Source organism: Macaca thibetana, chromosome 11 (assembly GCF_024542745.1).
Source record: "Macaca thibetana thibetana isolate TM-01 chromosome 11, ASM2454274v1, whole genome shotgun sequence".
Taxonomy (NCBI): Eukaryota; Metazoa; Chordata; class Mammalia; order Primates; family Cercopithecidae; genus Macaca; species Macaca thibetana.
Window position 1 is genome coordinate 8,857,089 of NC_065588.1, and position 17,899 is coordinate 8,874,987.

At 39.4% G+C, this 17,899-nt stretch overlaps 1 protein-coding gene across 9 annotated transcripts in view; it reads left to right on the forward strand.

Annotated features, from left to right (window-relative positions):
* The window catches only part of RIMKLB (ribosomal modification protein rimK like family member B), an 88,587-nt gene that overhangs the window by 59,883 nt on the left and 10,805 nt on the right, over positions 1-17,899 (forward strand). For 8 of the 9 annotated variants that reach the window (XM_050749550.1, XM_050749552.1, XM_050749557.1 and 5 more), the window contains exons 1-3: positions 1,155-1,431; positions 3,307-3,393; positions 5,233-5,436. In XM_050749550.1, the coding sequence (XP_050605507.1) occupies positions 1,170-1,431; positions 3,307-3,393; positions 5,233-5,436 (553 nt within the window). In that variant the 5' untranslated portion in view covers positions 1,155-1,169. Of the gene's footprint in view, positions 1-1,154; positions 1,432-3,306; positions 3,394-5,232; positions 5,437-17,899 lie in introns of those variants that run through there. The other variant, XM_050749559.1, reaches the window with a different exon arrangement.

Sequence of the window (17,899 nt, forward strand, 5' to 3'; positions counted from 1 at the left end):
AGCATTTTGGGAAGCCAAGGCAGGTGGATCATTAGGTCAGGAGTTTGAGACCATCCTGGCCAACGTGGTGAAACTCCGTCTCTACTAAAAATACAAAAAAGCCAGGCGTAGTGGCAGACGCCTGTAGTACCAGCCACTTGGGAGGCTGGGGTAGGAGAATTGCTTGAACCCAGGAAGCAGAGGTTGCAGTAAGCTGAGACCAGCCACTGCATTCCAGCCTAGGTGACAGTGAGACTTTGTCTCAAAAAGAAGCAACTCATATAAATACCTTGTTTGTGTATTATTTGGGGTCTCCCTAAGTAGAATGGTATTGGGTAAATATTCAAGAAACTTTTCTCTTAAAAAATTTTCTTTTTTCATTATAGAGACATATGTTCTCACTTTTTTAAAAAGCATACAAAACATAATATAGAGAATTACATGGAGCACAATATTAAAATTTTCTCTTCAACCTTCCTCTTCCTGCCTTGCCACCCAGTCACATTCATAGGAAGCCAGTTAAATTGTTAAACCACTTAGATTTATTTATTTATTTATTTATTTATTTTGAGTCTCTCTGTGTCACCAGGCTGGAGTGCAGTGGTGCGATCTCGGGTCACTGCAACCCCCATCTCCCTGGTTCAAGTGATTCTCCTGCCTCAGCCTCCCAAGTAGCTGAGATTAGAGGCGCCTGCCACCACACCCAGTTAGTTTTTGTATTTTTAGTAGAGTTGGGGTTTCACCACGTTGGCCAGGATGGCCTCGATCTCTTAACCTCGTGATCTGCCCGCCTTGGCATCCCAAAGTGTTGGGATTATAGGTGTGAGCCACTGCACCCGGCCCATATAGGTATTTTTTATGTGTATGCACAAATAAAACCTTTTCTCAGATTTGCCCTTTAAAATAAAAACTCAACATTATGTATCTGGGCATTTGTTCATCTCTGAACATACATGTTTATGACATTCTTTTTAATGGCTATGTGGTAATTCATTGTAGTGGTGTGTACTATAATTTCTTTAACCAGAGATTTTTCTAATTAAATTTTCTTTTTTCTTACAGAGGAATATCTCCATCCCAATTTAATATTAACAAAATAGTACATTTCATTTTATGATCCAAACTTTGGCATATTACTGTTCCTCTATGGCATATTACTATTTCTCTATTTTATTGTGTATTTCCCTCTAATGGTTTTGGCCTTGTTTTTATGTATTTCAGGTCTGCGGATCAATGGAGAGCTAATCACTGCCTACCCACAAGTGGTGGTAGTCAGAGTACCAACCCCTTGGGTGCAGAGTGATAGTGACATCACTGTTTTGCGCCATCTAGAGAAGATGGGATGCCGGTTAATGAACCGACCTCAAGCCATCCTGAACTGCGTTAATAAGTTCTGGACATTTCAAGAGTTAGCTGGCCATGGTGTTCCTCTGCCAGATACTTTCTCTTATGGTGAGCCTACTAAAGAGCATGCATAGCCTAAATATTAACCACGGATAGTTTAATAGGATAAATTTACAGACATGAAAGAACATCTTATAGAAGTGACTTTCAGTTTTAACACACTGGACAGGCTAATTACAAATCATATCTTAAGATTTGTTTCATATTATGGGGGAAAATAGGGTTAACAAACTTTCAAGATTAAAAGTATTTTAGGTTTTACAAGCCATGAGTTCTCTGGTAACCCTCAGTAATGCTGTTGTAACATGAAAGCTGCTATAGACAATGCTTAAACAAATGAGTAGTTTTGTTCCAATGAAACTTTATTATAAAAACAGCCAATAGGTCAAATTTGACCCGTAGGCCTTAGTTTGCCAACCTCTGTGGTAAAAGATAATAGAATTTTATGACATTAATTTTTCGTTTTCTTCATTACCATTTTGATAACGCAAATATTTTAATGTTTTTAAAGAAAGTAACACTTTAGTAGGTATGCTTTAAAACAGTGCTTTCAAACTTCTGGTAAAAGGGGTTTTTTGTTTTTTTTTTAAAGATCAATCTGTGGTAGATTAATACTCGTGTAAAATATAATAAAACAATCACAGCAGTGCCAGATTGCTATAAAAGCTTCTGCTGCCTACCCTTTTGTATTTATCTGACCGCATAACAGTAGTGAACAAGTCCTATACAGGCACAGGTTGCAGGACCACATTCTGAGTAACACTGCTCTAAACAACATTTTGCTAATGTATTTCCTGCCTTTAATTCTCTTGTTTGGAAAAGACCAAACTTAAATTAGTGCAGAGTTTTCCATAAAGGTGTTTCTTCAAATATCCAGAAGAATGCTTGGAGATTTAATGAGGCTTTACAAAGGAACCCTTGTCCTCTCCTTATTGTTAATATTTTAAAGAAAGGAACTCTTCCTCCCCAACCCTCACCAAGCCTGTATGGCATGCGTGGACACGGTTTCCGTTTTTAGCAATTGCATAGGAGGAGACAGAATTAATGTAAGTTGAGAATTCTGTGTTTTTAATGCTTTGGGGATCTTAATAGTTTATAACATGATTGTACAATGTTGATTTTATGAGAATGGAAAGAAGGGAAAAAAGGCTAACCAAATTAACAAGTATTACCTTTGTTCTATTGATGAAGGATTAAAATTTGGTGACCAAGTCATCATAATTTTGCAAAGCTACAAATTACTCATATTTCACTTGTTTAATGAACTTTATCCTGTCTCAACTTTTCTCTCTCATCGTGCTGATTTTTGTAGCTACAGTCTATTTTTGCTCTAATTTTGTTATTGTGTCATTTGTTTTTGGTCAATAAAAAGAGTGAGAAAGGAGACTTAACCCAGGATGCTGAGTTACCCCAGTGTAGAAAGAACTCTGATTAATAATGGAGACCAAAAAAATTGGGGTGTGTGTGTTTGTTGGTAATAAAGAGGAGTGTGTCAGTGTGTGCAGCATCTCTTCAACCTTGGATAGATCTTAACCAACTAATTCTTCAGTTTCTTAATCCAAGCAGGGAATTGAATATATTAAAGTAAATCTTGGGGCTTCTATTATTTGTGTGGGAGAATAATAAGGATAAAAACATGAGAAATGGCATAGAATTAGGAAACTCTGTTTAGCTGAAAGATACTTAAGTTAGACATCAGAATATGTATAGGTTAAGGGAGCTATTTGTTTTACAAGGTATTGTTTTAAACTGATATTCAGTTATATTTTCAACTTATACATACTTTCTCCAAGAAAAAAAAGAAAGCCATCAGGCTCTTACCTTCAACTTCCTTGTGCTGTTGGTTGTCTTTAGTGTAGATAAAATTGATCACAAAACACTTCTGCTGCTGTTTGTCTTAAATTTTTTTATTGCTCAAACCAGGTGGCCATGAAAATTTTGCTAAAATGATTGATGAAGCAGAAGTACTGGAGTTCCCAATGGTAGTAAAGAATACGCGGGGTCATAGAGGTGTGTATGAGTTGTTGGTAAGGTATATAGTTTTGAAACTATTCTTGCTTATTAATATGAGTGACTTTGAAGAATAATTAGAGGGAAATTGTTAGGTGCATGATACCTCAGACTTACAGAAGGCTACTATGAGTTGTTCAGTTTGGTTAAAAGCTATTTCTGTTTAGTGGTTACCTAGAGATTTTAACATACATACTTAGACTGAGTCTCAAGTTAGACCTGTCTGTATCTTCCTCAATAATATAAGGACCACCCGTAATCCCAGCACTTTGGGAGGCTAAGGCAGGTGGATCACCTGAGGTCAGGAGTTCAAGACCAGCTGTCCAATGTGATGAAACTTCGCCTCTACTAAAAATACAAAAATTAGCCAGATGTGGTGGCATACGCCTGTAATCCCAGCTACTCATGAGGCTGAGGCAGGAAAGTGGCTTGAACCCGGGAGGCAGAGGTTGCAGTGAGCCGAGATCATGCCACTGAACTCCAACCTGGGCAGTAGAGCCAGACTCTGTCTAAAAAAAATGCAAAGAAACAATATAAGACCTTAGATCACTAACTCCAGTCATCCCCCTCTAAAGATATAATAGTTTGAAGACTTAAACGAATAAGGTAAAACTATTAACACTTTATAAGATGTTATATGAAAATATCTTAATGATTTTGGATTAAGGTAGACTTTTTTTTTTTTTTTTTTTTTTAAATGAGATGGAGTTTTGCTCTTGTTGCCCAGTCTGGAGTGCAGTGGTGTGATCTCAGCTCACTGCAACCTCTGTCTCCCAGGTTCAAGCAATTCTCCTGCCTCAGCCTCCCAAGTAGCTGGCATTACAGGCATCTGCCACCACGCCCAGCTACTTTGTTTTTTGTATTTTTAGTAGAGACAGGGTTTCATCATGTTGGCCAGACTGGTCTTGAACTCCTGACCTCTGGTGATCCACCTGCCTCGGCCTCCCCAAGTGTTGGTATTACAGGCGTGAGCCGCTGCGCCCAGCCTAAGATAGAATTTTAAGGCATAAAATGATACATCAATCTGAGTACAGTGACATATTTTGTGTTTTGGCAGGGATGGCTGGATCAGAGTTCAGCTGGAACTGTTGACTGGATTCTTTATATTTGGCTTCTCCAGTAGGGCAGCCAAGAGTCTCAGGCCTCCTTCGGTGAATGCTAAAGTGAACAAAGAAGCTGTATGACCGTTTATGGTCTACCTTCATAAGTCATAATAGAATTAATTCTGCTATATTCTCTTGTTTGGAGCAATCACAAGCCCTCCTAGATTCAGCCAGAAGTGACGTAGATTCAGTATCCCTCCTTTCCCTTCCCCACCATGGGAGGAATTTAGAACCATATATCTAAAACAGCGACTTCCATTGGCACAAAAATAGACAAATAGAGCAGTGGAACAGGCTAGAGAATTCAGAAATAAATTGAGGTAACATACTGCTATATTACTATATCCTAATATAGTATATTAGTATATTGTATAATAATATATCACACATATGTTTTAATTCAGAGATAAAAAGTTTTGCTAGTGAATGAGGTTGACATTATTGGCTAACCTGGAGAAGTACAAATCTAGACCGCTGCCTCACAACATATATCAAAATAAATTTTAGTTTGTCATGAAACATGAGTTTGGGGAGTGGTAAAAGGAGATTATTTACCTTGTCTTTATATATTTTTGTATTATTTCACTGTTAAAACAGTTCTAACAAGGAAAACTTAAAAAAAAAAAGTGTAATTGATTCTGAAACAGCAGATTGTGATACAAGAAGATTCAGATAATAGGTATCATCTGCCCACAATTGATGACTTAACATGTATTTTTATTCTTTTCAATCGTAGGTAAAGCTGTTTTCTTGGCTCGAGATAAGCACCATTTGGCTGATCTAAGCCATCTTATTCGCCATGAAGCACCATACCTGTTCCAGAAGTATGTTAAAGAGTCTCATGGACGGGATGTACGTGTCATTGTCGTGGGAGGCCGTGTGGTTGGCACCATGTTACGTTGTTCAACAGATGGGAGAATGCAAAGCAACTGCTCATTAGGTAAAAATAATACAAATATCTTTCTAGTATATAGAGTGACATTATAACTTGTCCAGTGAGTATTCATTTGTGTGTAACTATACACTTTCTTAATAAGTTGAAAAACGTGTTTCCTTTTACATGTAAATACGATTTTTACACATGCCATCAATGTAATTAAACTCGAGTTATTTTTCTAGTAATATAATTCTGTTTCACTGAATCATATTAAATCTGCCTTCACCCATTCTCAATTCGTAACCCAGTTTACACATGTATTGGATGTCTGATAGGAGTTAGAGATTCCCTCTTCGGTGATATACTTATTTTGTATATAATCAGAGTTCCTATAAGATGTCTTTTTTTGTTTGTTTGTTTGTTTTTTTTTTTGAGACGGAGTCTCACTCTGCGGCCCAGGCTGGAGTGCAGTGGCGCTATCTCGGCTCACTGCAAGCTCCGCCTCCCGGGTTCACACCGTTCTCCTGCCTCAGCCTCCCGAGTAGCTGGGACTACAGGCGCCCACAACCGCGCCCGGCTAATTTTTTTTTGTATTTTTAGTAGAGACGGGGTTTCACCGTGGTCTCAATCTCCTGACCTTGTGATCCGCCCGCCTCGGCCTCCCAAAGTGCTGGGATTACAGGCGTGAGCCACCGCGCCCGGCCAACTATAAGATGTCTTAACCCATTTTACCCATTGGTCCAAACAAGATTGCTGATTTTGATTTTCTTAAATATGTATTTTCTCAGATCTCTTATTGTTCAGGTACATCAGAGCTTAGGCTTTGGGTTTTTATCCTCCTCTTCTCTGTTTATATCACTTTCTTAGTAATCTTGTACAGCTCATGACTTTAAATACCGTTTGTATGTTAATTATTTCCAAATTTCTATCTCCAATTTAGACTTTTTTCCCTGCTCCAACTCCAGGTTTATATAAGGAATTGCTTACTCAGTATCTCCAAAACTGAAATCCTTACAATGTGTTCTACCCGTAGTTATCTCCTTATCATTTTATTCTTATGTATGTATGAGTGAGTGAATGATGGGGTCTTGCCTGTCACCCAAGCTGGAGTACAGTGGCAGGATCACAGCTCACTACAGCTTCAACCTCCCGGGCTGAAGCAGTCCTCCTGCCTCAGCCTCTCAAGTAGCCGAGACCACAGGCACATGCCACCATGCCCGGCTAATTATTTTATTTTTTATTTTTTGAAACAAGAGCCTCACTCTGTCACCCAGGCTGGAGTGCAGTGGTGCAATCTCAGCTCCCTCACTGCAACCTCCACCTCACGAGTTCAAGCGATTCTCCTGCCTCAGCCTCCTGAGTAGCTAGGACTACAGGCACCTGCCACCATGCCCAGCTAATTTTTTTATTTTTAGTAGAGACGGAGTTTCACCATGTTGGCCAGGCTGGTCTCAAACCTCTGACCTCAGGTGATCTGCCTGCCTCGGCCTCCCAGAGTGCTGGAATTACAGGCATGAGCCACCACACCCCACACCGGGCTAATTTTTTACATTTTTTTTGTAGAGATATGGTCTCCCTATGTTGCTCAGGCTGTTTTCAAACTCCTGGGCTCAAGCAATCCTCATGCATTGGCCTTCTAAACTTGTGGGATGATAGATGAGAGCCACCACTTCCAGCCTGTCTGTCTTGCTTAATGACAGCTCTGTTTTTCTGATTTAGACCCAAATCCTTAGAGACATCCTGGTCCCTCTCTTCTCTTATACCTCATATTCAAATTGTCAGGAACCCTTTGAAATCTCTACTCTCAGAATGTTTCCAAATCTTACCAATTTTTACCATCTCTACTCCTAATACCATCTTCTCTTATTTGGATTACCTATAGTAGCCCCTTAAGGGGTCTTCTTGCTTCTATTCTTCCCTCCTAATCTCTTCCTAACACCACAGTGGTATGATGGATGCTTTTACATTGCAAGTCAAATCAACTCTCGCTCAAAATCCTCTAATAGGGCCAGGAACCATGGCTCACACTGGTAATCCCAACACTTTGGGAAGCTGAGGCAGGAAGATCATCCTGAGCTCAAGGTTCAAAGCCAGCCTGGGTAATAGAGGGGAAGACCCTGTCTCTACAAAATATAAAAATAAATTATCTGGGGCCAGGCTTGGTGGCCCAAACCTGTAATTCCAGCACTTTCATAGGCCAAGGTGGATGGATCACTTGAGGCCAGGAGTTCAAGACTAGCCTGGCTAATATGGTGAAACCCCATCTCTACTAAAAATATAAAGTTAACCAGGTACAGTGGCACATGCCTGTTTAGTCCCAGCTACTCGGGAGGCAGAGGCATGAGAATCTCTTGAACCAGGAGGCAGAGGTTGCAGTGAGTCAAGATTGCCCTACTGTACTCCAGCCTGGGCGACAGAGTGAGACTGTCTCAAAAAGAAAAAAAAAAAAAATTAGCTGGTCATGGTGGCATGCACCTGTGGTCCCAGCTACTCAGGAAGCTAAGGCAGAAAGATTGCCTGAGCCTGGGAGGTCGAGGCTGCAGTGAGCCATGATCATACGATCATACCACTACACTCCAGCCTGTCTCAAAAACAAAAACAAACAAAATTCCTCCAATAGCTCCCCAGTTGCATTCCCAGAAAAATCTTAAGTTCTTGCCCTGGCTACCAGGCCCTAGGTGATGTCATCCCTACTTATCTCTCTGAGATCTATAACCACATGGATGAATCTCAGAAACATAATGTTCATCTAAAAAGGCAAGTCAAAGAAGAGAATACATGTATTTCATTTATATAAAATTTAAATATATGCAAAACTAAACAATGCAGTGTTGGAAATACAGACATTTAGTAAAACTAAAGGTGGAATATTGATAAGCATGAAATTCAATATGGTGGCTTATTCAGAGTACATGATAGAGTAAGAACACAGTGAAGATTTGAAAGATATTGGTTATATTAATTTTACTTTCTACTTTTTTTTTTCTGATGGAATCTTGCTCTGCCACCCAGGCTGGAGTATAGTGGTGTGATCTCGGCTCACTGCAACCTCTGCCTCCCAGGTTCAAGCAATTCTCGTGCCTCAGCCTCCTGAGTAGCTGGGACTACAGGTGTGCACCCCCATGCTGGGCTAATTTTTGTATTTTCAGTAGTGATGGGGTTTCGCCATGTTGGCCAGGCTGGTCTTAAACTCCTGGCCTCAAGTGATCCACTCACCTCAGCCTCCCAAATTGCTGGGCGCCACCAGGTGTGAGCCACCGTGCCCAGCCTACTTTCTATTCTTGAAAAGTGACTTCTGCCTCCTTGAATTAGCTCTTCATGTCTCGTTTTAATTTTTCATTATAACATGTCATGCTGACTAGCTAGAAGAGAGCTAAATGGCATCTTTTCTTTTCTGGGTCACCTTTACCTTACTACGTTGAGATTTAATTAATAGTTACTCTTCATATTTTAAGCAAAAAGAACTTTAGAAAGTAACTTAGTTTTATATTAAGAAGTAAATTGTTTTTTTTTAGTTTGTTTTGAGGTCGGGTGCTGTGACTCAGTCCTGTAATCCCCCGCTCAACACGTTGGGATGCCAAGGCAAGAGAATGGCTTGAGCCCTGAGGTTTGAGACCAGTCTGAACAGTGTAGAGAGACCCCATATCTACAAAAAATAAATTAATTAAGCCAGACGTGATGATTCACACCTCTGGTCCCAGCCACTTGGGAGGCTGCATTCTGGCCTGGGCAACACAGCAAGACCCTGACTCAAAAAATAAAAATAAAAATAAAAAAAGGTTGTTTTGAGATCAGTGAGGCTTACAAAAAGGTATAAAGGATTCCTTTGCACCCATTAACCAGCTTTAGAAATAAGGCGTCAATATAGTTATCTGTTTACTCTCTCTGATCATTTTCTTCTCTCTTCCCCACATCCTGAACTTGGTATTTATCTTTCCTATAATGTGCTTTCAGTGCTTCTGTCTATATTCCTAAACTAGTTATTATTTTGTGTTATAAAACTTCATCCTTAGATACATCGTCAAGAGTGTTTCTGGGTTAGCCCATTTACCCAGAAGTGGGATTTCTGTGTTGTAGTGTATTACAGTAATTCAGCTCTACTAGATATTGCCAAATGATTCTCCAAAGTGAGTATACTACCTTAGGATTTCTCCGCATCAAATACTATTTCGTATAGTGCCACCTTCTTGCCAACCTGTAAGGTCGGTAGACATTAAGCCTTTTGCCAAAATAATGTGAATTATGTCATGTCATTACTGTAATTTATCTCTCACTGTTGAGGTTATGCGTCTGTTTACTTTTTTAAGTGCATATTCCAGTATGTCATCTATCAATTGCCTGTGCAGGTCCTTTGTGTCTTTTTTTAATCAAGATTTTTTTTTTCCTTTTTTGTATTGATCTACAGGCTCTTTTTCTTTTTTTCTTTATAAAAATATTTTATTTTTTATAGAGATGAGGTCTTGCTGTGTTGCCCAGGCTAGTCTTGAACTCTTGGCTTCAGGTGATCCTCCCATCTCAGCCTCCCAGAGTCCAGTGATTATAGGTGTGAGCCACTGCACCTGGCCAGATTTATCTAATCTGACTTCAAATTCTTTTGTCGGTTATATGAATTGTAAGTACAGTATTTTCATCCCAGTCTGTGATATTTCTTCTTTTTTTGATTACAGATTTTGATGGACAAAAATTGTCACTTTTAATGTCAAGCATATTCATCTATTTCTTTACGTTCTCTACTATTTTTAAATTGAAGAAATTCTTCTCCACCCTTTGGTCATGTTCAGTTCTTGAATACGGTCTTCTAAAAGCTTTTCTATGTTTAGGACTTTAATCTACCTGAAATTGATTTTGCTGTTCAGCGTGATGAAAGAGATCCTGTTTTCTTTTTTCAAAATGAGTAACTGGTTGTCTGAATGCTACTTATTGAATAGTCTGTTTATTACTAATTTGTAATGTATTTAATTTCCACGTGTGCATGGGTCTATTGCAAGGTCCCTTAGTCTATTGTATCGTGCTTTTTCTCTATGAATACCAGTCTTTATTCTTTTGGTACTATGTGTAGATATCTGATAGAGCAAGAGCCTCTTTACCTTGTTTGTCAGAATTGAATTGCAGTTTGTGTTCAGTGTTTTACTATTGTGAGCAATAATACTATAAACATCCTTGTGAATATGCTTTGTTTTATATACTGGTGCTTTTGTCTTGATAAGTCTCATCAAGGTTGGAATTGCTGGAACAAAATACATATTTAAAAAAATTTATGGCCAGGCACAGTGACTCACGCCATAATCCCAGCACTTTGGGAGGCTGAGGTGGGAGGATCGCTTGAGGTCAGGAGTTTGAGACCAACGGGCAACATGGTGAAGCCCCACCTCTACTAAAAATACAAAAATAAGCCAGGCATGGTGGCAGGCACTTGTAGTCCCAGCTACTCAGGAGGCTGAGGCAGGAGAATCACTTGAACCCTGGAGGTGGAGGTTGCAGTGAGCTGAGGTCATGCCACTGCACTCCAGCCTGGGCAGCAAAGCAAGACTCTGTCTCTAAATAAATAATCAGATTACTTTTTTTTTTTTTTTTGAATCTGCCTCCCGGGTTCACGCCATTCTCCTGCCTCACGCCATTCTCCTGCCTCAGCCTCCTGAGTAGCTGGGACTATAGGCGCCTGCAACCATGCCTGGCTAATTTTTTGTATTTTTTGTCGAGACGGGGTTTCACTGTGTTAGCCAGGATGGTCTCGATCTCCTGAACTTGCGATACGCCCGCCTCGGCCTCCCAGAGTGTTGGGATTACAGGCGTGAGCCACCGCGCCTGGCCCAGATTACTTTTTAAAAAGCCCATAACTTTTTGCATTTCAACTTGTAATTTTTTTTTTCCCATCAGATGAGAATTACTTGCTATTTTACGGCTATTTTACTTTATATTTTTCTCACCATGAACAATGAGAGAATCTTTTCATAGTTTATTTGGTCATTTGTGTTTACTTGTATATGTATTGCTCTTCATTATATTTGCTTACTTTTAAATTGGGCAGTTTTTGTCTTTTGAATAGCATTTCTGACCAATGACTACTAAATGCCAGTATGTCCACCCCAGATGTCAGAAATGCCACCATACAATTTCCAGATTCTCCCCAGTTGAGAACCACTGCTTTAGAACCTCCAGTATAGTGTTAAGCAATAAGGATTGCAGTGATTTCTGTCTAGTTTCTGATTTCCTCTGAAATAGGTTTAGTGTTTTGCTATTTAGGATATTATATTTAAGGAGGTTGATCCTATTAGAGATTCTGTTAGAGTTTTTAGGAGGGATGATTGTCAGATTTTATCCTGTGCCATCTTGGCATCTTTAATTTAGGACCAGAAAGGTTTACAGCTCAGTTTTATTTAGCTATCGTAATAAGGGTCCTTAAGACCTTTAATTTCTTGGTGTGATGCATTATGTTGATACATTTTAGGTTAAAAATAATTTTTCTGGCCGGATGCATTGGCTTATGCCAGTAATCCCATCTCTTTGGGAGGCCAAGGTGGGCCTTGAGCTCAGGAGTTCAAGAGCAGCCTGGGCAACACGGCAAAACTGTATCTCTACAAAAAATACAAAAATTAGCTTGGCATGCTGGCACATGCCTGTAAACCCAGTTAACTCAGGTGGTTGAGACGAGAGGGAGAGGTGGTGGTCACAAAAAAAAAATAAAAAGAATTTTTTTTTTCTTAATTGCCCTTTGCATTTTTAAAATTAACCTTCTTTGGATAGCTTACTATTCTTTCAAAAATTACTGAATTTGTTTTTTTCATATTTTATTTAAATTTATTATTATTTGCAGTTGCAAGATTTAATAGAATGAAAACGGGGCTCCCATAAAATGGAAGAGGACCAAAAGGGGTTGTCGCTCCCTGCTCGAATGCCTGGTTTATATCCCGATCATTGTCCCTCCCCCTGTGCTCTCAGGCGATAGATGATTTGACTCTTTCTTTACCTCCCTGCTTTAGCCTAATATGTATTTTAGTGAGCCTCTTTACTACTTGATTGGTTGGGTGTGAGCTGAGTTACAAGCCAGTGTTTAAAGGTGGGTGTGGTCACCTTCCCAGCTAGGCTTAGGAATTCTTAGTCGGCCTAGGAAATCCCGGTAGTCCTGTCTCTCAGTCCCCCTCACAACAGCAAAAAACTCAAGTGCTGTTGGGGAGGTTGGCCGACGACCGCTTTTAACTGCTTCCTGCTGAATTGGGGTGTAATAGGGGTCGTGCAGGGTTGAGATTTCCTCGGGAGGGGTGCCTTCAATATCATTAACATCAGAGCATGGGCTAGCAGGCTGGTCCAGGGGTCCACAGTAGATCTTAATCATGGACCGCATTTGGGGCTCCATTTGAAGAACGATTTGTAGTTTTACAGCTTCGATTCTGGAAGAGACAAACTTAACAAGGAGGTTAAAGATACAGGGATTGAAAAGTATGGCTTGAAGTGCAGGGGCAAATGGGTGTGGGTGGTGAAAATGGGGTTTCCTTTAGAAAAACTCCTATACGATGGAGCATCAATATTTCCAAGAAGCCACATTCTTGGACCATGCTTTGAGTATTATAGCTCCTTTAGAAGCCGTGGGTCACGGAAGAGAACCGTGGAACCCGGCAACTAGTGTTCAGCTTGATTAGGACGAACCTGGGCACTTAGCTGTGAAGGAACAATGGCAAGCCTTTGGCCCTGTCGGGAGCAGCAGCACAGCGGACACCCCGCCGGATCCGGAGGGGTGGAAGTCAACAGCGGGTCTGGGATGGCGGCAAACAGCAGTGGTGGACGGCGAGCGAAAGCTCAGCTCGAGCCATAACAAACACAGACCACAAGAGAGTGCAGTTGCAAGATTTAATAGAGTGAAAACTGAGCTCCCAACAAAGGGAGGGGACCCAAAGGGGGTTGCCCTAGAATATTTTCATCTATTTTTATGAGTAAGATTGGCCCATAATATTATTTTTTAAAAACTTTATCACTTTTGATATTAAGGTTATGCTGGCTTTATTTAATGTATTGAGGAGTTTTCAGTCTTTCCCTAGGGCATTCTATATTGGTAAAGTAACATTGGAATAAAGGATAGCTAAATAAAACTGAGCTGTGAACCTTTCTCGCCCTAGTTCCTTTTGTAGTAATAGTTTTTATCACCTTCTGAAACCCATCTGTAATAATTGCCCTGTTAAAGTTTGCCTCTTCTGGGGCGGTTTTGGAAATAAATGATCCATTTCTTTTAGGTTTCCAATTTTTTGCCAAAGAGTTTTGTGAGATATTTGCATATGCTGCTTTTAATCTCTGCTTTGTGTGTGATTCTCTTTCTTGTCTTTCTTAATCTTACCAAAATAGCCTTTGTATTTTTAAAAAATTCTGTCTTTCTCTTGTATTTATTTTACTTTTTGTTTTCATGTATCTGTCTTCCTAGTTTCTTTGGCTAGAACATTTAGTTTTTTTGTTTCAAAATGAAGGCATTTCATGTTAAACATCTTCCTCTGGAGAACTTTCACAATGTTGGAAGGTATTAGTATGAAGCATTTTTCTCTTTTATTTATAGATGGTTCTCATTTTTCTTTGTGATTTCTTTGATCCAGGGGATCAAATTTGCAACCTCAAAGTAGTTAATATTCTTTTGGCTGCCTTTACCATTACCCCATTACCTTCTTTTTCTTGACTTACTAATATTGTCAGAGAATGTGGCCTGTAATATATTTTTTTTAATTTCATTAAGTTGTTTTTGGTGTGTGACCAGCATGATTGTTAAGGAAAAAATGTATATATGGATGTATAGTCAGGAGAAATAAAGATGTGAAGTAAGTTTATTTTGCCTATGTTTTCTATAAGCAGTATATAGCTAAGTTTTGTTTTTTATTCAAATCGTACTAGTTTCCATCTTTTAATGGAAGATTTGGTCCATTTTTTGTATAGTTACTAATATACTTCATTTTATTTCTTCCATCTTATTTTGTGTTTATTATTTAACTCAAATTGTTCCTTATTCTTTTTTCTTTTCTGATTTTTGCTGGTTTGTAAGGTACCATTTTGTTTTCACTCCTGCCACCAAACCCAGTTAATTTAGGAGATCAGCGAGGGTTTTGCATTCCATTAATGGTTACCTTCTATTTTCTTATGCTCATAATCAGACACAGTCTCTACAGTTACCTGAGAAGATCATTTTCCTTGATACTTTATTTACTACCTTACTGTACCATCATAATAATGATGAAGTATTTGGAATACCTTTACTTTCCCTGGGCATTCCTTATTCCCTGTCCCCTGCAATGGGAATATTAAAACAATTTTATTTCCTTCCTACTCCTTCCTCTTGATTCATTCATTTATTGAGTAGTTTCGAGTACCTCCAAAGTGTCAAGTACTGCTGTAGCAGTAATTTATTTATTTATTTATTTATTTTTGAGATAGAATTTTGCTCTTGTCGCCCAGGCCGGAGTGCAATGGTGTGATCTCGGCTCACTGCCACTTCTGCTTTCCGGGTTTAAGCGATTCTCCCACCTTGGCCTCCCACATAGGTGGCATTACAGGCTCCCACCACCATACCCAGCTAATTTTTGTATTTTTAGTACAGACAGGGTTTCACCATGTTGGCCAGCCTGGTCTCGAACTCCTGACCTCAGGTGATCTGCTCTCCTTGGCCTCCCATAGTGCTGGGATTACAGGCATGAGCCACCAACCCTGGCCTCTTGTAGCAGTATTTTGTATATAGTAGTGAACACAGCAGACAAAAATCCCTAGTCTCATTGACCTTATGTTCCAGTTTTGCTGAAATCATCTAATAGTTTTAGTTCAAGTCTGTTTGGAATTTGTTTTACTATATGTCTCTTCTGTTTCATGAACCCTTATATGGCATTTTATCCATTCCCAGGCAGTCTGTCTTTATCTACTTAAAATGAATTATACCTGTATTGCAAAGTACGCACCATGGTTTACTCCTCATATTCATCTTCCCATATCTTGAGATCTCTGTTAGCCATTTACTAGTATGTTAGTATCATTTCTTGATTATTTTTCCTGGTGGGCTATCAGAGTCATAGATACCCTCAGATATTCTGTTAATACAAAAAATACACTCGAAGTGCTTTTTCTATTCTCTCATTCAGCAACAATTCACACAGAACACTTATTTGACCACATGTGAGGGATTTCTCTTATCTATTTGGAGATACCATCAGATCTGACAGGTCGAGGGCTCAGTCACCAAGAGTCACCAAGACTATCCCCCACTCCCCACCTCACCCCCTTCAGACACCAGTTGCAAGTCCAGACCTACAGAACTTCTGACCAGGGCTTCAAGTTGGGGTTCCCGTGACTTTCTGCTTAGGTTTGATTAATTTGCTACAGCAGCTCACAGAACTGAAGGAACATTTACGTTGTGTTTACCTATATATCATAAAGGATATTTCAAAGGATACAGGTGAAGAGATGCATAGGGCAAGGTATGGGAGAAAGGATATGAAGCTTCCATGCCCTCCCAGGGCGTGCCACCCTTCAGGAACCTCTGTGTTCAGCTATCCAGAAGCTTTCTGAACCTTGCCCTTTTTGATATCCAATTGGATAGACATAATTGATAACCATGTAAAAATGTAATTGAACCAAAAGGGTATGATCTAACACTAGTAGACTGAGTAGGGAAACCCAGCAAGGCTTGTCTGTTCAGATTCTTCTTGGCCTCTCTGTGCCACATTCCTTCCTCCAGGGTGTGGAGCAGGCCTGGAATGAAGTCTTATGACCAACAATCAGAAAGGCTGTGAAAGATTAGAGTCCTGCTGTGGGGTAGGTGAAAGGAGGACAGGGAAAGGTTAGATTCTATTTTCTAAGGCCTGCAGTGCCCCAACATTATAACAGAAGACTATAACAAGGGCTGTTGGAGTTATATGCCAGGAACCGTGGACAAAAAGCAATATATAATTTAGATCAGAATATCACACGTCTTTCTTTCTCCCTGAAAGAAGAATAATACTTTGTCTGAGATATAATTCTTTATATATAATTCTTACATTATATAATATAATGTAAGAGTCTAGCTTCATTTCTACCGCCTTTAAGATTTTATTGTTGCAGTTTAATGTCCAAATCTACTCTAATTTTTTTCCTTTGTGGGTAATTTATTCTTTGTAAATATTTTTAGTAGTGCTCAAATTTTATTGGGATTTTGTAGATATAGTTGTGTCTTTTCTTATCAGTTTAACCTGGATTTTAACTGTTTTAGTCAGCAGACTAAATTTATTCCTTATACAGTTTTCTGGGAAATTTCTTCGTTAATTATTGCCTCTCCTCCATCTGTTTCTGTCCTGAGGAGTATTTTTCTGATTCAGTTCTCCAGTTTTCTTTTTTCTTTTTTCTTTTTTTTTTTTGAGATGGAGTCTCATTCTGTCGCCCAGGCTTGAGTGCAGTGGCACAGTCTTGGCTCACAGCAACTTCTGCCTCCCAGGTTCAAGCGATTCTTGTACCTCAGCTTCCTGAGTAGCTGGGACTACAGGCACGTGCCACCACACCTGGCTAATTTTCTTTTATGATTTCACCTCACATTTTTAGCTATGCTTTGCATATTCCTTGATTTTCTAAGTCAACTCTCAAAAGCAACTGTACTCTCTTTGAGTTTCTCTATTGGATTTTTTAGTTGAGTAATCGTGTTTTTGTTTTAACTTGAGAAAGTCTTTTTGTGCTGAACTTGAATCTCCTTAAAGAGCTCTTATTTCTTTCATTAAAGTCATAGATGGATTATTATTGTTTTGTTCTTACATCAGGGCTCACTCAGCTTGGGTTATTTGTAGTATTCTACATGGCCTCAGTCTTACAAGTGCTGTGAAGCAGAATCATCTAAGTCATGGGGCATGCTTCTACGGAAGTACCTAAAAGAAGTCTTTTGTTTCCTTGGCTCCTTTATTCCTACAGCCTCAGTGGTAGGGAGGATCCACCTCACCTGTCTAGCTACTTCTGGCCTTACTGGGGTCAAACACTACAGGCAAACTCACATAATGTTGTCATCCTCACTCCTACGGATACACAGAGCTCTCGGAGCCTAGCTCTTCTTAAAGTTCTTTGCTTTCCTGTCCTTAATTCAGAGCTTTGTGAAGCTGATCTCCAAGTGAGAAAATCAAGTTCTACTTCCTTTCTCTTCCTTCTTTTTGTCAAGACCAAAGACTTCACTTAAATCCAGCCAGCTACGTTATGACCCAGAAGCTTTTTGGCTTTGAAATGACAGCTAGAGTGAAGTGGGGGCTATAGAGGAAGAGAGCTGTGTTCAGGTCACCACCTTCCCAGATCTTATCCCATCCTCGGTTCTGTTATGCATTTTTATTATTTTTATAAATCGAAAACCAGTAATACTTTTGCCATCTGTAAAGTCTAATTGTATTCATGCTGAACTTCCTTATACTTGGTTTATGTTATTGCAAGTAAGATAGACTTGGAAAAAATATTGACAACTTATGAAATCATCAATTCCTAAGAGACTGGATAGGGAGAAGATTCCTAATTAAGGAAATCTAGACTTAGAAGTCCTAATTTTACACTAGAATAGCAC